Raw genomic sequence first — 25,330 nt, forward strand, 5'->3', positions numbered from 1 at the left:
ATATGATCAAGTATCTGCACATTTTTAAAAGGTCTGCAAAGATTAGTAAAAGCATCTTAGGGATTTTAGTGTTTTGAAAGTAGTAGTTTCAACATTTACTTTTCAGTACTCACTATATGTCTGTCACAAAGGACGGCATGTTAAAGTGATCAACAGTAAACGATTGATTAGGTTGTGTATTTGGTATCCTGCAACGGTATGATTCTACAGCTTCATCAATGCTTCATGTTAATCATAAATAGATACATTTTTGCATTCATGACAACTCACATCTTTCTCAATGCCGACTGATAAAAGGCCTGAATGTAACAACATCCTTTCTCTTCTCTGTCTCCCCATGATCTACATGCAGCACCTCTAGGTCCCTGGAGTCCAGCAGCTCGCCTCAGCAGCAGAGAGACGTTTCTGGGATAGGCATCTGCTGCTCAGGACAACACAATCATTTCCATTTTACCCTCTGTTGCACAGGCAAGATAAGACACCTGCGTAGCCCTGCTAATCAGATGAGCTTCAACAGAACTTTATCATTGACATTTACCACTGTTTACCCAACTAATTTCTCTTAACTGCACTGCTGAACTTTTATCTACAAAATACATACACCAGCAGAAAAGAGCAAGAAGCAAACATGCAAATTCACAAATATGCCAAGAAAGATAAAAGGAGGGGGAGAAAAATAAAGGCAAGGAGGTGAAAACAGAACTAGTGAAAGGGCTACTGAAGACAAACAAATGCAAAAAACGCTGACATTCACAGGCAAAACTTCATTTTGCAGATCAATCGCCGGACTGCTGGGGAGATTTATCAGTGACATAAAAATGTGTCTCTGAGAGCATGTGAGAAAGTGAGTCACAACACACATGGTGCATCCAACACCCTGTTCAAGTACTGTGGTTCTAAATGTGCCCCTCTCATGACAACTTGATACACAAGAGGATACACTTAGTCCATGTTTACTGACCCCATGCACTACCTGGAGGTAAGCGATGACATGGTGGGCCCCCACTCTGTGTAATCATACTGTCTGTAGCCTCAAAAATTCCAACAAATGTTTGCTGCTGGTCCATCATTGTTACTCATTCCCAATAGCAGTCCATACTGAGGCCAAGTTTCACAATGTTTAATAAAAAAAATAATCAAACAGCATGTCAACAAAAGTATCCAAACCAAATGACCCTCTTTTTCTTTCCACAACATCCCAGCACCCAACAGGTGGACTAAATACATCAAACCACACCCAGGTGACTATTTCAGGAAGTGACTAATTGTGGTGTAAACAAATTATAATAATAATAACAATCAACAACGACCAAATAAGCATTTGTCTCCTACACTGTCTTTAAATGTTAGAATTCTAGAAGGCTCAAGATTTGTAAATTGTAGGAATGTACTCCGTATGTACAGCAATCTGAAGCGATGAAGGCGCATTGACACTGGGAAATTGTTCAAGAACAGGTTTCAAGAATAGGTCAGGAGTGGAGTCCCTCATCATATTGTGTTTTAGTAGTGCGCTGTAATAGAGTGTCTACAACGAGCCAATTATTCTGATTTGGTCTGATTAATCAATAATGAAAATAGTTGCTGGTCAGGATTAGAAAAAATATGTTTCACTCGGAACGTGGTTGACTTTACATGGAACAAATAATTAAATGTTTTCATGATGATCTATGAAATACGCTAAAAGAATAGTTCCATGCTGAAGAGCAACGCACATCTTCCTTCTGCATGAAGTGAGATACCTGACCATACAAGAACATGACGTCACAATTCTCTCAACGCCTCATGTGGTTTCTCCAACCAATGGAAAAGCCTTCCATCAGAACAGCAGCAGGTGTTTTCACCCTGCTGAGGCTGAGGGTGGGGATTCAGAAGTGTGAGATCTGGCATACAAAACTCTGAGGCAGTGATTACACCGCCAGCCCATGATTTTTTTAAAGCTCAAATGTCCGGACATATCGTATAAGCTCAGTGCTCCTGGCGAGTGTGAAGCTCCTCTGCTGTGTCTTTATGATTGTTATAACAGTGCAGCCTCTTGGCCGCTAGCGGGGATTAAAAAGGTTCTTATTCTGTGAAGTACTTTTCAAGTGCTGGAACTTTTCACTTTGTAAAAGATCACTGTCCATGCTAAAATCCTAAAATGCTCATCATGTTGGACTCTTCCAAAGGGACAGTCTGCATTATCCCGTGCACAGGTAGAATTTTGTTAAGGTAAACTTACAAACAAGACGATGACAAACGTACCCAAACAAATGTTTTTCTGTCAAGTTGTGTTTATAGAAAAAAGGCCAAAACTCAACATTTTCTAACATTGTGATGACTTGAGGACACAGAATGGATTTCTAAGGATTAATTGTAATGTAAAAACTGTCTAAGAGAAAAAGAAAAAAAATGCAAAATTGTGTATGTGTGCGCAACTCAATGAGTGTGTATGAGAGGGCACGAGCACAGCTGCCTCACACACCCACTTCCATCTTATCCCCCCCCCCCCGTAGCCTGTCACAAATTGAAAGTGGAGACCTTCTAGAAACTATCCCTGATAATCACACATAAATTAATTAGAAAATGTTTCTTGACATTCTCTGCGCACAGACGGGGAGAAGAAAAAAGACTGAGGCAAAGCCACAAAATTAATTGTACGGTATGTGACTCCGATAATTAATTCAATCATTAATTCATGTCTGCTTTAACAACTCCTTCTGGCTCCCGCGAAGGAGGACATTTCCATCAGGCCGGTATCGGCAGCACGGGCCGGGGAAGGGAACATGGAAAAGTTATAGAGTGATAGGCTTGCTCGATCCACTCAGGGTCATTTAGAGGTTCATCAATTAAACCGACAGCCGCCCAGAGAGAGAGAAGCCACAAACAGATTGAGACGGGCTGACTTTGGAGGGTCCATATCAAGAAAGAATACACAAACACTACATTTCTTCCTGACGTAAATCTGTTTAATGGTTACACCTGAAGGGAAAATAGGAAAGCTGTGAGGAGCAAACAGTTTTAGTATTCAGCTTCAGTCATGAGGTTTTATGATCCCTGCGAGACCAAAGACTGTTCTGAAATACTTACAAAACATTGCAAATATGAGCATTGTATACAATAAATAAAGATCAAAGGAGCTTAAACACACAGTACCAATACATTCCGTTCTGTGTCTCCCTTACAGTGCATTTAAGTCTTTACAGTGAGTTAGAATCAGAGCTCCTGGACACAGAGGGAACATGTGGGCACAGCAGGCTGTTTGTGGCACATGTGGAAAAATACTGAAGTGTTTTTGTACTGCTGCTGCAGACATACAACCTCCCTTTAGACTTGGGAACACAAGATTGTTGTCTAATAAAGGAAGGAAACTGGTGAGTGAGAGATAATGTAGAGGACACAGAGAGAGAGAGACAGCACATGATAAGAGAGACATGGAGATTGGCCAACGAGCACAACATTTGAGACGAGAGAGTGTTTATGAGCTATAACTTGGTCTTGATCTTCTGTCCAAACTGAAGACAAACATTAGACAATCCTGATCCTGTGTTGGTCTTCACCGCCACAGCAGATCATTTGAGGCCGGGCTTAGAATCAAAGGAGTACATCACACTAGTGTCCGGTACTGACTGATGGTGCGACGAAAGACATATAGCACAGAGTGGGTTTACATTCTATGTTATAAGAGGTGTCTGTAAAATGTGTCAAAAATAATTTGACCTTTTTTAACATATATTTGTTTCATGACATTTTATTGAGATAATAAGGAGTTATCTTGAAAACATACGTGTGTATCGGATATTGTCAAATTCTTACACAAACAGGCCGCACGGGTCAATGACACCAAAGCCCCACCGAGAGCAAATCGTTTAATGGTTTTAAAGAAAAGAATAAATGGAATAAGGTGTGATAGTGGACTTGTGATTGGCCTTCAGCTACAACACACAGTCCTCAGAGCGCAGTGTGCTGTGTGGGGGGTTCAGCTTGACCTCCCTCTGGAATAAGATTACAAAAGATGCATTAAAGGCGAAGGACTCATTTGGGAACTGGGAATAAGACTACATATTATTCTGTTATTTTAAGAATTAAAATATACATTTTGATGCAGGTGGCATAAAAACAGCTGAATGTTTCCACAATAGATGGGTGCTAAATATTGAATAGAGTCAGACAAGCAGAATAGGGCCTCTTTAGGTGTATTTTATGTGTGAGAGTGTACAAGGTGAGGTGGGTGAAGCAAGGTAAGGCAGGATCTGCTGGGCCGAGAGCAGCTGGACAGCATGGAGAAATGTTCCTCCCGCCTATCAAGCATTAGGGATAGAGGAGGGAGAGACACATCACAGGCAGACTGGAGAGGTGAGAGTGTATGTGAGTTAGAATGTGGCTGCAGGTTAGGAAAGGTGATGGAGGCAGGGCGGTGCTGCTGCAGGTGGATCTCATCACATATGAGCAGTATGGCTGCAGTACTGGAGACTGATCTCCAAAGATTAAGAGTTTATTCCTGAAAAAAAATCATGAGTACAGTGGTCATGAAGATTTCACAACTAAAAGTTGAATATAACACATAACACACAGTTCTGTTGATATTTTATCTGATGGTGTTTTGTTCCATCAGCAACATGAAAGCCTTATAGTTCAGCAAAGGAGAAACTCATTTGCTGTAAGCATATTAATGCTGCTTCACCATGTGGATTCTGATGAACACACACAGTGAGAAGACGTTCCATCAGCAGCCAGCATATCTATATTACCTCTAAATGTGTATGGCATTAGAAAATATGAAAAGAAAGTACTATTTTGCGAGTTCTAAAGTATAGCAGACTATTTTGCAACAATCCATAATTAATGGATGTATTTCATTTGCTTTAATATTCCACTTCTGACACAGCGAGCTTATTTCTTCTTTAAAGAAGAGACTGCTTATGGCCAGGAATTGTTATTGATACTCTATAATATCTGGAATAATGATGATATGATTATCAAATTATACAATTTGATTATTAAATCAGTCAACAGTATCCACCTTTATGATATTAAAATAATTGATTAAGTTCCTCTCTTTTCATTTGCACACAGCCAGCTCTACAATGAACCTATATGAAGGCCCCTAGCTTAATGTACAGGAGTATTGAGATGGATGTGATCCGGCGTTAACAAAGGTAGTCTTTCTTTATCTGAGATAGAAATAAAAATTCCTGCTGACCCACATACAAAAATGTTTCTTGGACCGTGTGTTTATGGGTCAAACAAATGCCTTCAAACTGCTGCTGTACTCTGAGCTGTTTCACTGACAAGACAAGCCCTCTGGACACATGACAACCAATCATCAGCCCAAAGCATTTTGATTGACAGGTGTAATTGACAAAGTGCATGCAGGGACTCCATCCTCCTGAGAGACAGGAGGCAGTCTGCTGGCCGGAGATATGGAGGAAGGTTACAGAAAAGAGTGTGAGTGTAGTGTGTGAGGGATGGCTGGATGAGGAGCAGCCCTGCGATGTAACGATGTGGCCTAATATTAAGAACTTGTTATTAGGAACTTGAGAATTACTGTCAATAAGGGGGCAATTGCACCTTTGCACTTAATACACATTTGTCATCATTCCAAAACTGAACCAAAGAGACTAAACTGAGGACATCCCAACATGTTCACTCATTTCTGCTTCCTGTCCTTCTATCCTATTATAGCTCCCCCATCCTTCTAACTAACCTTACCCACTTTGCATTCCCTCACTTCTAATTTCACTATCAGAATTGCCCCTCTTAACCCCCCCCACCTCTCCCTCTCATTGATCCTTAAACCTTCACCCCTCTTACACTTCATTAGTTATCTCAGCATGCTAAACTCAAGATGGTGCTTCTTTATTCCAAACACTTCCTCCCTCTCTTACCTCTCTTCCTCAGCATTTCATTTATTCTTCCTCTCCTTGATGAGCACTCTCTCACCCTTTATCCTCCCATCCCCTGTTCAGCGATTCTCAATGCAGACAAGGTGACTGAGTATAAAACCCTTGTGCATCTGATGAACCACACACACACACACACACACACACACACACACACACACACACACACACACACACACACACACACACACACACACACACACACACAGCTTGAATAACAATAACCATTATTATGTCAGTACAGTCATTTATTTGAGGTGATTGAGTAACTGTTTGGGAGGATAAGGAGGCCCCGCTCAGGGGGCTCCCCGGGGTCCATGTGGAACAAAGGTGTCAGTTTGGAGAGAAAGGACCCGGCAGACCTTTGATGGAGGGCTCCTGCTGGCATTGCACTTTTTATTGAATTGACCGCTGCTCGGTAGCACAGTTACAGCTAAACACAACACAAGGTGACCAACGTTCCAAAAAAAACTCCAGGACAAAGAATTAAAGCTAAATGCTTTAAATAACTGTATGCATGAATGCCCTTTTAAGTTAAGGAGATCGAAAAAAGTTCAAATCACAGAAATAATCATACGTTTATGAAAGCAGCTTTAAAAATGATTTAAATATTTTGTCAATCACCTTAGATATAGAACCTGTTCACGGGTTCATGCACAGTGTGGACTGCAGCCAGCAAATGACGAGGGATTACTGTGACTGCCATTTGCATATCAAGAATTTGAAGCAGCGAGGGGGAAAGACTGAACCCTTCAGCATGCAAGGTCATTCACCAGATAGGTCTTTCCTTTCTTTCATCATTTATTTTGCATATCATGCAGTATGGACACACTGTAGATTAAAATGGTGGCTTTAGCATATCATCTCTGATAGGGAGCAGCTCCCACCTAGACACACACACACACACACACACACACACACACACACACACACACACACACACACACACACACACACACACACACACACACACACACACACACACACACACACACACACACACACACACACACACACACACACACACACCATCTTGATTGTTAGGTGAACTACACATTGGAGTAAAAAAAGTGAAAATTGGTGAAGCCTCTAATCTATTCCAAGCCTGGCTTTCATTTCAATGCTTTATTTTCTCATATCAATGGAAGCCACAATGTTTTTCCACCGTTGACAGAAACTGTTGGAAAAAAGAAAAGACAAAAAGGATGGCCTTGACTATCGTCTGTGACTATGACATAAAAACAACTCATTACACACTGAGCAGACGGTGTAAATATGTACTTTGAACATTTTTGCATCCAGTAATGAATGGTATTATCTTTAGGCAGGAGGAAAAACTGTCAGAGAGGATGAATTAACATTTTCTGTTGTTGATTTATCTGTTTAATGCAATATCAGTTTGTCTGAACAGTAATGACTGTGACAAGAATTATTTGAATTCATTATTTGAATAAATTAAGAGATGATTATCATAAGGTTAGAACACAAACTGTTCATGGAAAAGGAAATTAAAAATGTCATATCTAGAAATAATTGCAGAGAATATTTATTTTTACTTTTTAGTAAGTAGGAATTACTTTTTCTGTTTGAGATGTATGCAGATATAATATTGACCAACTGAGACCGAAAACAGCTCTAACAAAAAGAGAAAGAGGGTATAGTCTAATGTATAGAGTAAAATCAGAATGAGGCATCATGACATGAGGAATAAGGGAGGAAGACGTGAAGAGGAAGGGAAGATACACGGGTGGAATTCAACCGAGAAAGATGAGAGTAAAAGGGAAAGATTGCAAGTGTGCATTGTATTGTGAAAATAAAAACATGTTAGTTTATTGAAGAAAAAAAAAGTAAATATCTCTTTTCTCACTGAGTGACCAGCACTGAAGTCATGGGTTGATTTGTTCATCAACAAAAAATTAAAGGGCAACTATTTTAACAATAGATTTTTTGAGTCGGATTGAGGTTTTCTATGCATCTATTTGAATAATCAAATTGATCTCTAAGAAAAATAATATTAAGTATTTTGACCATTTTCTAACATTTGGTATATGGGTGAAAAATAAAATAATATGCAGATTTATTTGGGATTAAAATATTAATTCCACACTACTTATTATTATTTCTATAATAATCATCTGTCTTAACTCGCAAACTTGCAGGTATTATATATGGATGCACATAACTATATATTTTTGATCAATGAACATTAAAAAAATAGCAGGTGCAAAGATCAGACGTATACATCTGTTATGATACCTGCGACACAGAAGACAAAGTGGCAGCGTGGATTTGCTGTAGGTGAACACACACACGCTTGTATATGCGTAATAACCAGGGACACTGGACTTCTGGAAGGATTGTCTTGAAGCAGCCGAACCCCTGAGACCACAGCTGTCTCCCAGGAGTCTGAGGCAACGACAGAGAAACGAGGGGAATGCCAACTCTCCCGCAGCAGACAAAACTCTGTTTATTTCCAAAGCAGCTGACACACACTTCTCCCCTCATATGTTCATGGAACATGTCCGATACATGGGGAAACATTTTGAATGAACAAGAGCACATTAGCCAGGCACTCCAGTCCCACTGTGACACACAGCACCAAGAGGAGGGAAAACAATCAGAACAGAAGAGAGGGAGAGATGCATGCAGTTCAGGGTGGAGGGGGGTAGGCTGTTAGTGGTGATGGAGAGAGCAGAGGAGGAGAGGTGAATGCATGGAGGGAGGGGGAGAGAGGGAGGAAGGGGAGGTAGGGGGGGGCTTGACGATAAGAGAAAAATTCAGACCGGTCAAAGTTTCCTTTTTGCCAATCGTGCTCCTGATAAAGACAGCGCCTGCTCCGGAGCTGATAGAGAGGCTATCTCTCTGCCTTACTCTCCCTCCCCCTCCTCCGTCTCCCTTCCCCACTCACCCAGCAGTTAGTTTGTGAGGAGGAGAGGAAGGAGAAGAAAAAACAAGCGCAGAGGGCCCTATCAGTGCAGCATGATGGTGCTACCATCAACCAGCCACTGCGCAGCAATTAATATCGCTCCAATTACTGTTAAAGGGACGGGGCTGGGACAGCCCGATAATGAACACATCCTCTCTCCACCAGAGGAATTAAAACACACTCAGCGCTGCTCACACACACAAGCACAGACATACATAAAACGTGCACAGCTTGAAAAGGAAATAATGCGAGATAGTGCGGTAATCTTCCTGCATTGTTTTACTTATTGAAGACAACAGACAGAGAGAAATAAATAACCAAACAAGCCTCGATAAGAGAGGAAATAAATAATAAAATTATACCAATTTACTTGTTATCTCCTCTTAGCCGTGTGTGTGTTTTTCTTAAAACTTGAATACATTTTCCCCTGACCTGTCACATCCACATCCTCTACAGGGGGTCAGTACAGACCCCCTGTAGAGGCAGCAGAGGAGCCCCCCGAAATGAGCACCGACACACAGACTGCTGGGCGGTCTGCTCCCCCTGACAGCACGTCAGCACGCTGGCTGGAGTGTCCCTGTATCTCCAGGAATAAAACTATTTTGCATGCAATGCACACATCCAGAGGCTCTTAACCCAGCTACATGGAGAGTAAGGGGGGGGGGGGGGGGTTTGGATATCCAACTTTCATGAATTTAACTCAAGTTAAAGACACTTAAGTTTGCAGCCTGTTATGTTTAAATAATGTAATTATTTGTTCAGATTTAAGAATAAAAGTTGGTTCCATTGTTTAATTTCTCAGAAGGCTCGGTTTGGGTTCACACAGGCAAACCTCAAACAGAAAATAAACTGAGAACAAAGTCATGAGCACGGAAATGCTGTCCAACCATTGGTCAGACATTAAGCGAGTAACAATTTCTACCCTAGCCCCCACCATGGAGCATCGGCAGGTTATTCATGCTGCTGCTCATCTGAAGAGCAACAGCCTCTAGCGCACGGCACATATGATTATAGAATCAGACAACATGCGTTTAAAACAGTATAACACATACAGCACTGGAACAAATAAAAAAACACTTCAGCATTATCTGTTTCTCTGGTTTGACTATTTATAGGTATGTCTTTTATATTTGATTGTATTCTTTAAACTACTGACATAATTTCTCTGTGTTGAATTGAACAGACACTGGAATGGCTGCCATACATGTAGAGAAAAAGATTTAAGAAAAATGTGGAATGGTCATTTTTTCCGGAGCTGTATAATGAGAGACGTCCTGCACCATGGAGGGAGCTGGAACATGGACCCTGGTGCAGAGCAGAGCTCAGGGGAGCAGGCATGAGGAACAGCCTGTGGTCTCAGCTGCTGGATACATACTACAGAGGTTTCAACTGACTGAATGTTTTAAGTTAACTAAAAGCTGAGCGAAAATCCAATATCCTTTTAAAAAGAAAAATACATTTGACATACATTTTGTGATTAATGCACCAAGTTGTAAATAATAGCCCTTTCAGTATGAATGATCACCACACCATTAAGTATTTTGAAAAGGAAAGCTTCTGTTTGGTCAGTATGGAACATGAACAGCTGATTCTTCAGTCAGCGGTTCTTCCTGAACACTGAAAGGAATCTCAATCCTTCAGTAAAGCAGATCAGGGAAAGGCTTCAGACCCAAAATCATGGTTCCCTTGTTTTTGCGTCACAACATCAGTTTTGGTTGGACATAAACTGACTGACCTGGCCCCCTCCACTGCAACACCTCCTCTTCTTCCTCTCCTTCCGCCTCATCCTCCCCGCCGCTGTGTGTGGGACCCGGCTTTTCTCCATCCTCGTCTTCATCATCTCGGCCAGAGTCCTGGGTCCTGCTATCTACATACACAAACAGTCACATTAACAGACAGAAACATAGAATCCCCAAGCTTTGTGTGTGTATGTGTGTGTGTGTGTGTGTGTGTGTGTGTGTGTGTGTGTGTGTGTGTGTGTGTGTGTGTGTGTGTGTGTGTGTGTGTGTGTGTGTGTGTGTATGTGTGTGTTGATCAAAAGCAACAGTGAAATGACTTCTAGGGCTTTGTAACACGACACAGAGAGATGCTGTGCTTCTCATTGTCAGTGGGAGTACTCAGCAACTCAAACTCTCTTTAGTTCTGTCTCTCTCTTTTGCCTTCACGCTTCATCAATGCCCACCATCGTTCTCTCTTTCTGGCCTTTTTCTTTCCTTCATCTTCCTCTTCTCCGCTATCATTCCATCTCCTCCCTGTGGCCACCCCCCCCCCCCCCCCGCCTGTCACCTTCAGTAGAGACAGAGGCTGCCTGTGTTCTCTAATCACCATTGATATCCCTGCCATTGATCCAGCTGATAACATAGCCTCCTGCCCGCTGATCAAACAGATCGCGTGTGTGTGTGTGTGTGTGTGTGTGTGTGTGTGTGTGTGTGTGTGTGTGTGTGTGTGTGTGTGTGTGTGTGTGTGTGTGCGTGTGTGTGAACCCTGAACTTTGCCCGTGCAGCTGCTATCAGCCGCTTCATCACACTGCGGGTCCCTCCCTATTAGCAGATCTCCTTATTATTCAGATGAGATGAATAGGTACATCACAGGCTATCTGAGAACATCTCTCCGCTTGTTCTCTACTTTTGCATCATCATCATCATCATCATCATCATCATCATCATCATCATCATCATCATCATCATCATCAGGACAAGGTTAGGGGGAGTCACTATGAATATCCCAAAATAAAGTGTGAGGGAACTACTAGATAAACTGGAAGTTTGTCTTCACTGCAGTTTAAACCAATTCATTCCATCAGTCAGGATTATAAGACCCTCACAAGCGTGTCTGTATTTAGAAAAGCACCAACTGATCTACTCAGTACGTTTTATGTCAATTGTCCCAGCTGTCCCCATGTCTTCATCAGACTCTTGAAGTGTGTTTGAAGAAAGCGAACAGATATTTGCTATCACAGAAACATCAGCGTGGGTGTTCTATGTTGACTCAAAAGCTCAGAACACATAAGATATCTTGGAGGAAGGGGAACAAAGTCTGTATGGGAGCAACAGGACTTTGTCATCAGAAGTTCTGAATTGAATTATTTCACTTATTTGGGGAAAAAGACCTCATCAGGACCAAGACAAGAGACAAGGCTCACTAAATATTTGAGCAATAAACTAACTTTTGAAAGTTCAAAACAATGAAAGTGTCACGCATTCTCAGCTGTGGGTGGAAAAAGGCAGACCTGATCAGGTCTGAGAGGAAGTTTAACTGCTCAGACTCAAAAGACATAACCAATATCTGCATAACTATTCCTTTCATTTTTTACATGATAATATTGAAACAGTTTTCTGCTGAAATGGTGTCTATCAAAGATTTTCTTTTTTTTTCCTTTAAGGCTTTTTAATTAATTCTGGTTATTTTTGGGTGATTACACATTAAGGAGTTGCTTGAAAACCTATTTCAGTAGTCTTATAACAAACTAAAATAGTAATGCACTAAATAAACGGGGCTTTATATGATAGCATAATGTAAAGCATGGGATGTTATGTGTTGGTTTGGACTCTTCTATCATTCATACCCCGATCATACTGACCCAAGGTGTCCGACCAGGCTAAGCCATAGCTTGGGAGAAGTTTTTTTTATTATGGATTCAGAAGAAACTTGAGAATAATATATCCGCTGTGGGAACCCAGAGAAAGTTCCATGTTTGATTAAAATTACACATTATCCAAATACATCTCTATATTTAAAAAGCAGTCCTAACTTCTGCTCTCCTCCTGTCCCCCTTCCCAACCACCCCCACCCCCCCGCTACAACACCTGAGCCGTCTGCACAAAGGCCGTGTTTACCCTTGCATTCCCGCTGCGATAAACAGCGATAGCGGCGGATCGATACCAGCCATAAACGGCCAGCCCCACGTGACGCCTCACTCTGCCGTTATTAATGTAACAGTTACAGATTAGATCTGCATTGTCAAATCAACACACACACACACACACACACACACACACACACACACACACACACACACACACACACACACACACACACACACACACACACACACACACACACACACACACCCCATACATCTTCACGTCACGTCCACCTTTCAACCTTGTGTACATGCAAACGCTCACACACACACACACACACACACACACACACACACACACACACACACACACACACACACACACACACACACACACACACACACACACACACACACACACACACACACAAACACACACACACACACACCCTGCCTAAACAGTGCCATTATTTTCAGCTATAAATCACATTGAATGGCACATTGATTTTATCCTGCAGGGCTGAGGCGAGGGAGGGGAGCTGGAGACACAGTTATTGCGTTTAATATTATCAATATTATCTTCCATATCATCTCAGACATGGAGGCAGGTATCAGGAGGAGTCGACAGACACTTTTCTGCCAAACCCCCTCCTCCCTCTCTCCGTCTCACCCACCCTCCCCCCACAGCGAGACAGTCTCCATCAATCTGATAAGCTGAACTTCCCCTGTCACACCTGCAGGGCAAAGTCACCCAACAATCTCTTTCTTCCACAACTTCTATACATCTCAGACTCCTTCGGATTTTAATGCTACCTTTTGTCTGTTGCATGTTTTCTGTTTTCAAATACATTTCCTCACATTGGATATTCAACACATCTCCACGTTGGACACGTGGATACCTGTACACACCTGCTGCAGGAAGCCTCACAGGTGTCACTCACTGTGGCCCAGCCCCATGCTTTTCAGTAGAGCAAGTTTAATCAGTCAGAACAGAAATATGCAGAAGTGTAAAACACTTTGGATCACACATTAAGCTTGTGTTAAGCTAAATCTTTTCACTGATACTGATAATAAAGCTTTTTTTTTGTTGGATTGGGCAGGTGAGACGTGGAATACACACTAGCCAGGTGAATAGTCATCATGACATGGTTAATATAGAAGTGAATGTTTAGTGTATTTGACGTCATAACCGAAATGTGGGCTGGCTTTACATTGAACTCTTGGCAACGTCCCGCCCATGTATGACGTCCCAACTTTTCGTCCCCAATATACAGTTAGCGAGCTGAATTCCCTCTGCAGCACCTCTGTGTGTGTGTGTTCAGCAGGATGTCTGCAGGGGGGACTTAGAGTTGTTGTATATATAATACATATAATGTCTCTGTTCTAGTGGTAAACACTGAGAAGAGTTTCAGAAATAATGCTGGATGTGTTTTGGAACATAATATGCTGTTTAATCACAGCAGCGTTTAGCTGAGTTTCTCCCGGTACAAAACTCTCTTCAGAGGAGAGATCATGACGCTCCAAAGGGGCGTGGCCAGCAGCAGATCCAAAGGGGCGTGGCCAGCAGCAGCTGGTTCATTTAAAGCTACAGTCACAGAATCAGCACTTCAGTAACAGGGCTGAAATAGAGGGGGATGAGGCATGCTACAATGGGGGATCTGTTTGATATTTTGAGCAAAACACTTCATACATGTTTTGTAAACATATGGCCCTACAACATATTGTTAAAATATCGCATAATAGGGCACCTTTAAGTCTAACTGCACACCAGGTGCCAAATAGTACACAAGCATGCAGGTCCTTCCAGAAATGTCCTGTCGTGTTTGAGTAAAGCTGTAATGAGTTTTTACAGATGACTCTGTCCTAATGATGGAACATTTGAGACACTGCATTTTTCCAGCAATGTTACATTTTCAGTCTGAAAATCCAGTCTCACCTAATTCCCCACTGCAGTCAGCATGTGGTTGTGTCCCTGGGAAAGACACTTCACCCCCATTTGCTCCTGTGGTTAATGTCTACAGCATTGAGTATGTAAGATGCTTTGGGTAAAAGTGTCTTATAATTGACATGTCATTTAATGTAAAGATAGGGCTTTGCATTCAAAATAAATATCATGCCGAGAAACTGAAGAAAGATAATGCACTTTCTAAGTAACTTTTGTAAAGCACCAACTGTGAAGCCTTCAATATCTTCACTTATGTTGATATTGAGGGATATTTGCAGTCCTACCAGTAGCTGCTCATTTGGTCCAAACAACACATGTGTTTAACTTTAATGTGTATTACACTATTTGCTGGCTGTATGCTTTTTCATTGTGAAGTGTATTTGAACTTTAATTCTGCACTTTAAATGAAATACATTGGAGTGAAAAGGCAGTTCAAATACACACACAAGCAAACACACCTATTTAATGTAAAAGGATATGAAACTCGTACGTTTTCGCAGGCTGCTGAAATAAGGACATATTTTTCTTAATTTCCTGTGATAAATAATTATTATTTATTTTCTGTTAATAACTAATAGATTATGAACTCATCACGAATGATTGCAGCAGGAATATGACAGATATGGACTATAGAGTGTCTGTCTGTTAACGCCTAACCCTTCAATCAGCACTGAACAGATTCTGAGGAGAAAAAAAAGTGTCAGTTTACAAAAAGCATTTTGATTGGTCCAAATGAGGGCACGACAATTAGAGGTCACCGGGAGGTAAAATACTGACTAATCAGCCATCAGTGGATTTTATCAGGTTTCCTGTCATCTAAATGTATGAGTGTGTTGTTTAGAAAAAAGGACCTCCAACTGTAGAGCAGTTCTGAGAAGAGAGGAGAACACACCACAACAGAGACACACTGAACAGAGGCTCCAGTGACTTTTAAAATAAGCTGGTGTGTGTGTTCTTACATTTTATAGGCACTGATATACTGACTCTCTCTGTCAGGTGGAGGTTGTGGAGGTGTGATGGCGAGAACAGAGGAAGAGTGCTAGCTCCTGTTACTGGTAGAATGTTTTCTTTCCTTTTTTTAGTTAAGTTATCAGGGTAGTTATCGCCACAGTGTGTGTGTGTGTGTGTGTGTGTGTGTGTGTGTGTGTGTGTGTGTGTGTGTGTGTGTGTGTGTGTGTGTGTGTGTGTGTGTGTGTGTGTGTGTGTGTGTGTGTGTGTGTGTGTGTGTGTCTTTCTCTCCCAGATGGTGGATAAGAGGCCTTGCCTTTATTAGCCAGCTCTGGCCAGATAAAGAGCTGGTATTGATCCCAGGTTGAAAGAGCAGGTTCGTCAAACATGGCTGATTTACAGAGAACTGATAATGGCTGCACCGGGCAACCGAGGAACCCCAGGGAAGAGAGAGAGCACTAAATCAACAGAGTGTGTTTGTGTGTGTGTGTGTGTGTGTGTGTGTGTGTGTGTGTGTGTGTGTGTGTGTGTGTGTGTGTGTGTGTGTGTGTGTGTGTGTGTGTGTGTGTGTGTGTGTGTGAATAAAGAAACAAAGAAGCCAAGTCAGTTTGCTATCGACAGAAAAAACCGTCCTCACATGTGCAGTCTGCCTGAGTTCTCTGATCTTTTTCTATCTAATACACACATAACCCACTCCCCACCTCAAACACACACACACACACACACACACACACACACACACACACACACACACACACACACACACACACACACACACACACACACACACACACACACACACACACACACACACACTCCTATAGCTAATCTCTAATCTCGTCTCGATTAGCACCTGACAGAATTTCCATGGGTTTATCAAACCAAGCCAACCAACAGACGCTTATCACTCCAAGCCCCAAAATTTCACAAGAGCAGGAATTTCTGAGATTAAAAAACACAGCTAGTGAAATCTTGAATAAGTCAAAAGAATATGAGTGAAAACTCTGCTATCATAGGGGAGAGGGGGGAAGCTCGGGATAAGAGGTGCGTGAGGGGGCAGGTTCACTGAAGCCAGGATTGAACCCAGATAATCTTTTTTTTCTAATTTGTTGAGACACATCAGAGATAAAAGAGCGATACATGTGGAAAGCTGCAAGCTCATCATGGTTAACTGTCTCCTGACAGATAACAGGCAAACATCAGCTGATGAAAGACATACTTCAAGTCTTGATGAGGAGATAGAACTGTTAATAACCACCAATAACTGCCAGTAACATCTGGAATATTGCACAACAGCAGGAGCATTCCCTTAGTGCCTGGTTGTCATTAGTGATAGTACAGTATTTTATGAAAACACAAAGGGTGCTGAACAATCCTTTGGATGATTATACTGTAGGGATGAGCATGCATTTGGTATTTGGTCACAATGTCAATGTACCCACTGACGGTTGCTCCAGTTCAGTGTGTGGGATATCCAGTTTTTAGAAGGTGGCAATGGTACACATTCTTTTTAACCAACAAGTCCTGTTCCTCTATTCCAGGGGTGCCCAATTTATGGCCTCGGGGCCGACTGTTGAGTCGTTTTTTAATTGGCCCTCAGCTTATTGTAAAAGTAGAATGGAATACGGCCCACACATGAAAATTGGTCTTGACTTACAATGTTCTTTTAAAATATACAGTATACAGTGGGGCAAAAAAGTATTTAGTCAGCCACCAATTGTGCAAGTTCTCCCATTTAAGAAGATGAGAGAGGCCTGTCATTTTTATCATAGGTACACTTCAACTATGAGAGACAGAATGAGAAAAAAAAATCCAGGAAATCACATTGTCTGATTTTTAATGAATTAATTGGTAAATTCCTCGGTAAAATAAGTATTTGGTCACCTACAAACAAGCAAGATTTCTGGCTCTCACAGACCTGTAACTTCTTCTTTAAGAGGCTCCTCTGTCCTCCACTCGTTACCTGTATTAATGGCACCTTTTTGAACTCGTTATCAGTACAAAAGACACCTGTCCACAACCTCAAACAGTCATACTCCAAACTCCACTATGGCCAAGACCAAAGAGCTGTCAAAGGAGACCAGAGACAAAATTGTAGACCTGCACCAGGCTGGGAAAACTGAATCTGCAATAGGTAAGCAGCTTGGTGTGAAGAAATCAACTGTGGGAGCAATTATTAGAAAATGGAAGACATACAAGACCACTGCTAATCTCCCTCGATCTGGGGCTCCACGCAAGATCTCACCCCGTGGGGTCAAAATGATCACAAGAACGGTGAGAAAAAATCCCAGAACCACACGGGGGGACCTAGTGAATGACCTGCAGAGAGCTGGGACCAAAGTAACAGAGGCTACCATCAGTAACACACTACGCCGCCAGGGACTTAAATCCTTCAGTTCCAGACGTGTCCCCCTGCTTAAGCCAGTACATGTCCAGGCCCGTCTGAAGTTTGCTAGAGGGCATTTGTATGATCCAGAAGAGGATTGGGAGAATGTCATATGGTCAGATGAAACCAAAATAGAACTTTTTGGTAAAAACTCAACTCGTCGTGTTTGGAGGAGAAAGAATGCAGAGTTGCATCCAAAGAACACCATACCTACTGTGAAGCATGGGGGTGGAAACATCATGCTTTGGGGCTGTTTTTCTGCAAAGGGACCAGGACGACTGATCCGTGTAAAGGAAAGAATGAATGGGGCCATGTATCGTGAGATTTTGAGTGAAAACCTCCTTCCATCAGCAAGGGCACTGAAGATGAAGCGTGGCTGGGTCTTTCAGCATGACAATGATCCCAAACACACCGCCAGGGCAACGAAGGAGTGGCTTCGTAAGAAGCATTTCAAGGTCCTGGAGTGGCCTAGCCAGTCTCCAGATCTCAACCCCATAGAAAATCTTTGGAGGGAGTTGAAAGTCTGTGTTGCCCAGCGACAGCCCCAAAACATCACTGCTTTAGAGGAGATCTGCATGGAGGAATGGGCCAAAATACCAGCAACAGTGTGTGGAAACCTTACAGACTTACAGAAAACGTTTGACCTCTGTCATTGCCAACAAAGGGTATATAACAAAGTATTGAGATGAACTTTTGTTATTGACCAAATACTTATTTTCCACAATCATTTGAAATAAATTCTTTAAAAATCAGACAATGTGATTTTCTGGATTTTTTTCCCCATTCTGTCTCTCATAGTTGAGGTATACCTATGATAAAAATTACAGGCCTCTCTCATCTTTTTAAATGGGAGAACTTGCACAATTGGTGGCTGACTAAATACTTTTTTGCCCCACTGTATGTAAACATGTATTCACAGTATTCATGTGTTAATAAGCCTCATTTTCAGATAAATTCAGTCAATTAAAGTTGAAAACATTATATTACATATCTTTGTTGATAAAAAAAAGCACAATAAGTTATTAACATAACAATCTTAAAACATATCCTTCATATTTCCCCTTATTATATGCAATCTGAGGCTTCTGTTCTAAGGAATAGACTGCCAAACCTTTTAAAGCAAAATGAAAATAATTCAACCCTATTCATGTAAACTGTGAAGCAGGCTGTCTCTTTTTTCAATTCTATTCAAGTATAAAGAATAATTGACCCACATTTGATGATTTTGCTCATTTATAACTTAAATTATGAGGTAATATACAGAAGCACACCTACAGTGATTGGTCAAGCCCTTTTATGTTTTTCTGTATGCGGCCCTCTGTAAAAAAGGTTAGGACACTCCTGCTCTAGTCCCTCACCTTGGTTGAACAGCACTGTGTAAGGAGGGGGGCTGGAGCTGTCCCCCTCTGCTGAGTCGTCGGGGTCAGAGGCTCCGCCCTCCTCTCCTGATAGGCTGATGTTGTCTGCTGTGTTTTCCTCCTCTCCACCGAGGTCTCCGAGGGAACCTGTGAAAGCAACACGAAGGGAAATTGGATGTTAGAAGAAATATCAAAACTATTGGATGGATGAAGACATATTTTAAGCAGTTGTATCAGAAACATTTATCAAAAATGACCAAAGTAGCACATTAGAATTTACAATGAATCAGGTGGTCCCAACCCAAACTGCACTGTATAAAAGCACAGGAGTGAAGAGATGGCTCTGTGGACACACACACAGAAAGAGTTCTTCTCTCTGTGTTGAGGAGGAGGATATGAGTCTGAGCTGCCTGGTGCAGAGAGGTGAAACACAAAAAGAAGGGAGATTGTTTAACGACCTGCTTAGGATTGTTTGCACTGTTGCAGGGAGGGAAAATACACTAAACACACTGATCCATTTGTTAACTGGCTCAATTTAAAAAAGAGTTTTAAGAATTGGACAAGCTGAACGCTCTAATCCAGAAGATGAATAGCAAGAAGCCAAGGGGGACCTTAAAGCCAAATTACAGCATACCTAAAATTGTAGCTAAAAGAGTGATTAGTGCAGGGCTGATCTGTATCAATTACAGTTTCATAATCCCTGCTGACCATAGTAATTATACACTACTTTTGATATATTTTAGCCTGTTTGAAGATTACATCCAAAAAAAAAAAGTCAGTTAATATGGATTTAATTCGACTTTTTATAAATTGCTTCATTAATAATACTCCTTATATAAGATGAATACACCAGGCTGCTGCAATGGTGCATTAGGAGCTCCAAACCCTGAAATATATTGTGTCTTATATGGATACACATATTGGCTGTTGTTCTGGACCTAAAGACGTGTTGTAGTTATTAGTGTTCCAATAAAAAGTCAATTATGTTCATGTGCATCGGATGACATGCTTCATCCTCTGTTCCCGAGAGGACACCATGATAGAATTATTCATTCAGGGTAGCCATTTCTTTTAAGAGGATTAGGAAGTGCTCGAGTGAAGCAAAAATGGTTAATCACTGTCGAGGGAGAAAAACAAGTCTCATGCACGGTGATGGAAGGTGCGCACAGGCTTTTGAATTACTATATCAGAGTGAAATTGAAACAAAGAGAAATCCAGGATTTATTTTTTATCATTTCCCGCCTCTTTGCTCCAATTCAGACAGGTTGTAAATTAATTTCCATTAGGTTGAGTTGAACTAACAGGGATTGTTTCGGAGCTAAAGCCGTGACTGGGGGCGTATATATTTACAATACTGGAACAAAAGGAGGCTATAATCTATACAAAGCACACAACAATACCCATGAATAAAGAAGCTTGTAGAGAAAAGGAGAGGCAATTTTTCTAATTCTGTTAATTTCACTTCCAAAGCAATTAAAAGCAGGCAGAGATAATGCTGGGAAACAATCGCCGACTGACAAAGTGTTTCTGTCTTTGTAAATGAAACATCTTTAGGCTAATTTCAACTTCCACGCCTGCATGGTTCACTCTAATTTCAGATAAAATTAACACAGCTAGATTTGGACCTTCATAAAAAAGTAGAGGAGAAAGAAAAAAAGATCGATCCTGTCCACAATATTTTTAGAATTAGGTCTATGTCGCAAGCTTTGCTAGATCTCATTTTCTGTATCTATAAGGACATTTTCATACAATTAATTTTCCTTTAATCACAATTGTACAAAGGGACTTCTCTGTGTAAAATTCCAATTATATTTCCTGTTTAAAATGTAAGTTTGAATTATGATTTCTTTCCTCATTACGGCTGTGGTTTAATGAATGAATCGCTGCATCACTGCTTTCAGACATCAAATGGTGCGGAAAAGTTTCAGCTCCACTTTCTGCCTCTTTTATCCTAAGAGAAATATTCTCCCTTCCCCGTCCTTCCTGTCTCGGGGAGCTGGCAGGGAGGATAGCGGCGCCGGGGTGATAAGTGCAGAACATTGTATTTCATTTGCCGGTTTAAAAGTTAAAGCCTTAATAATTGTTACAGCCTGATATTCACAGGACTGAGCTCACTGAAGAGATGGAGGCCCAATAAAGAGACACAGCCCACATGTGTATCTCTGTGGAGGGACACCATTCAGCTAGGACTAATCCAGCAGGCCCACGGAGCTCCCAGTGTGAACTACAGATGGAGGATCCTGTCAAAGAAAAAGCCTCAAGCTGACATATATATCCAAAGATGAAATAAAACTTGTGAAATGGAGAAAGAAGAAATGCTGTAAATACGTCACACAAAGACAGAGAAGGACTGGAGGAACCAGGTCCAAACATAGAGTCCACACTGTGTTGTTTCTGGCCTGCAGAGATTTATCAATAGATTTCTAGAACAAATTTGTCCTTTGAACACTATACCAACTGAGGTTCTCTGAAGAGCTGTATACACCACATATATTCGAGAAGTTAACAGGAAATCTGTCAACAAAAATGAGTGGAGTAAAAAACAACTCACTATCGACTGGGATTTCTTTTAATTTTGAGACAGTAAGGAGAATATATCAAATATATGCAATACACCAAGTATATACGGTATATTCCAGACTCACCATGCAACAAGAAGCTTTTCATCATCCGCTAATATCTCAATCACATTTTTCCCCCGATTAATTTAGCATTTATACAAAATGTGAAAAATAAATATGACAAATAAACATCTTAAATGAAAGATTATGGATTATTATTTTGTCCGTTTGAAAAGCAAACAAATAAATGACATTTCTTTCAATTACAATGTGTGTTGTCTGAAATGTTGCACTGAAAAAACTGAAACGCTGACTTTAATTAAATGTATCATGTCAACAGATTTCACATAATTGTATTAGGTTAGTTGAAAGCAATAATATTATGTTTAAATTGTTTCAACTCGATATTATTGCTTTCAACTAACCTAATACAATTATGTGAAATCTGTTGACATGATACATTTAATTAAAGTCAAAGTTTCAGTTTTGTCAGTGTACAACACTGCTGCTGATATCAAACCTGCAGTACGTGAGGCTGAATGCCCCATTTTGTTTGATTTTTAAAAAAACATTTACATTCAAATGCCAATTTCGAGAGTCAAAAAGCAAATGACAGTTTTACTGGATGCATGCCGTGAAACAATGATTTGATTATAAATGGATTTTAAATCAACAACAACAGAAGTAGTTCATTAATGCATTAATAATCAGTACTTTTTTAAGCTTAAATATCTAAAGTTTTGAACTGTCCATCCGACAAAACTAAAATGCTGATCATTTTGTGCATTAGCAGTTTGTGATGGCTGTCCTTATCTCTTTCTGATACTTGGACGGACCATGGATGAAGCTCTTGATATATTGCTAAAATTCATCAGCAGCCCTGAAGGACAGTGGGTTATTAAATTGATGTTGTACTGTGGTTGAGGACACAGTCATGACAAAAAGGAAAGTAGTGAACGTACAGAAGGTGAGGTAGGTGTGTCAGGCAAACAGTTTTAAAAGGATTGGTCTTGAAATAAAATGTAAAAAGATTTTACACACAGCAAATAGGAGAGGAGAGGAGAGGAGAGAGGAGAGGAGAGGAGAGGAGAGGAGAGGAGAGGAGAGGAGAGGAGAGGAGAGGAGAGGAGAGGAGAGGAGAGGAGAGGAGAGGAGAGGAGAGGAGAGGAGAGGAGAGGAGGAGAGGAGAGGCAGAGCGAAGTGCTGGCGCTGATGAAGGCTTTATTAGCTGTGCGTCCACATCAGACCTGCAGCAGCTCTCTGATTAAACACAGAGACAACTCACATCAAACCTGCGTGCTCAACACGCCTGATTAAACACGCCTCGCCACTCTCAGGCTAATAACCCAATGCACAAAATACATGAGACCTGAAAGCAAGAGAGAGAGGCATACTGTAAGAGAAAATGGGAGACTTTAAAGGAGGATATTTAAGGAAAGAAAGGAGGGGAGAGAGGGGAGAAGAGGTACCTGACACAGAGGCACACTGGAGAGGAGCCACTCATCCATCAGAGCACTGAGGAAATACTTCTGATCAACTCTGCACATTAAACATTCCCTCAGCACTGCATAGGCTCTTATCACAGGTCCATGCCACCCCCCCCACCACCACCATTAGCCGTCACAGAGGAGGAACCCTCCACAGCTGTGATATCGATCTGTTATATTCAGCTTCAATAACAATCTGCTCCTTCTCCTCAGCTTTTAGGATTTCAGCAGCTAACGACTGCCTGTTGATTACTCTAGGGATGATCCTAACCCCCCCCCGCCCCCCCCACATCTTCAAATCTCATGTGATGATGATAAAGTTCCCAATTGGTTGTCAGAGGGACTGACAACCAATTGTCAGAGACCCTCAGACAGATACTCTCACCCTCACATGACTGACATGATGTCATCGTTCTCAGGTTGGAAATCACCAACATACACCAGGGGCCTCAGGGGTCCAAACACATTCTGGCTCTGATGGTGCTGCTCTTTTCACTGCTCTGGGTTTTTGACAAGTAATTTAAAAATGTGAGAAATTGTGAAGGGCAGTTTTATCCACAATAACATCCCATAATTCAATTAAAGGAAAATAATAATAAGTTGAAGTCATCATATCAATACGCTGGGCTGCATTGACAGTAGCAATGTGAATAAGGCCCTGAACAATGAAAAACAATCCGCACATTTATCAATACATTTTTTAAATATTTTAACCACGGCAGCTGAGGGGGAAGTGACCAAATATTTGTTTGTGTCAGAGGAACATTTTAATTCCGAGCTGCAGCAGGTTTGCCCGTCTTAAATACAAATGAGCAGCAATGTGAAGGGCATACTGAGGGGAGGAATAAATATGCAGAGATAAAAAGGGGAAATATAGAGGAATAAACCTATAAATACATAAAGATATGCATTTCAACCACACAGAGTTGTTTGCAGGATTGATCAGTCTATATTTTGTTTACATGTCCTCAAACAGCATCATATTTAAAATGATTGCCTTTATTAAATGCTTAATTGTACTGAACATGTATAAGGGCTTCGGGTTGAAAAGATTTCTGGGACTTTTACAGCCGTTTTCTCAGCTTCTCCCAGTCTCCACCTCTTCTGTCATTCCTCATCCCTGCATTTCAACCTGCAGTCTCTCCTTTATATTCTCACTTCCTCCTCTTTCTGTCTTTATCTCTCTGTTCCTCACCCCCTCATCCCCCCTCCCCACCAACGCTGCCACCACAACCTATCATCCTTCTTCTCCATCCCCTTTCAATATCACTCATGCTCTGTCTCTATCCCTTTACTCCATCACCTTCCCTCCCTCTCTCTTTCTCTCCCTCCGCTCCACTCCCTTTTTCTTTTCCCTGTGAAAGGCGGAGTGACTGTGAGCGTCAGTGAGCGGATAGCTGGGAGCCGTTGGCGGTTATCGGCTGCTGCAGACTCTCTGTGCCGGTCTGATCTGTCTCCTCTTCATTAAGCAAATACGCCGACGTGGAAATGAAAACATAATAGCTATTTGATTTCCAGCGAGATATTTTGCATATTGGTTCGGAGCTGATAGCGGAATTTCATCAAGTCGTTTTTTCTTCTCTCCTTCTACCCCCCCCTCTCGCCGCCACCACCACCATCACCCCCCACCCCTCCTCCACCGTCTCCTTCTTTCCCTCCATCCTCATGCTTTAAAAACGGAATTACTGAGCTGGGCCGGCTTTCACAGAGATTTCTTTACATTGCTGGGAAGAGAAAAAAGAGAGGGAGAGAGAATCTAGTTCCCCAGGAAGAATACTTAACCGATTAAATATCCCCACATTCCCATCTTTCTTCTGCCTCTCCCTTTCTGATAACAAGGAAGAAAATTTGAAGAATTCACAGTGCTTTAGGTTGACTATACTAATCACAGATAGGAGCGAGAAAATTAACTCCTTAATGAGCAGAGCCGTCTCCCTGATAAAGGTCCTGGGGAGAGGGCGGGGGGGACGGGCTGAACCTAGACAGACAGACAGACAGACAGACAGACAGACAGACAGACAGACAGACAGACAGACAG

At 41.5% G+C, this 25,330-nt stretch overlaps 1 protein-coding gene across 2 annotated transcripts in view; it reads right to left on the bottom strand.

Moving 5' to 3' along the window:
• The window catches only part of zfpm1 (zinc finger protein, FOG family member 1), an 81,089-nt gene that overhangs the window by 26,580 nt on the left and 29,179 nt on the right, over positions 1–25,330 (bottom strand). Inside the window, exons 2-3 of one of the 2 annotated variants that reach the window (XM_063911816.1) lie at positions 19,245–19,391; positions 10,541–10,672 (exon numbers count right to left, since the gene is read on the bottom strand). In XM_063911816.1, coding sequence (XP_063767886.1) covers positions 10,541–10,672; positions 19,245–19,391 — 279 coding nt within the window. Of the gene's footprint in view, positions 1–10,540; positions 10,673–19,244; positions 19,392–25,330 lie in introns of those variants that run through there. The other variant, XM_063911826.1, reaches the window with a different exon arrangement.

Source organism: Eleginops maclovinus, chromosome 2 (assembly GCF_036324505.1).
Source record: "Eleginops maclovinus isolate JMC-PN-2008 ecotype Puerto Natales chromosome 2, JC_Emac_rtc_rv5, whole genome shotgun sequence".
NCBI classification, from domain to species: domain Eukaryota; kingdom Metazoa; phylum Chordata; class Actinopteri; order Perciformes; family Eleginopidae; genus Eleginops; species Eleginops maclovinus.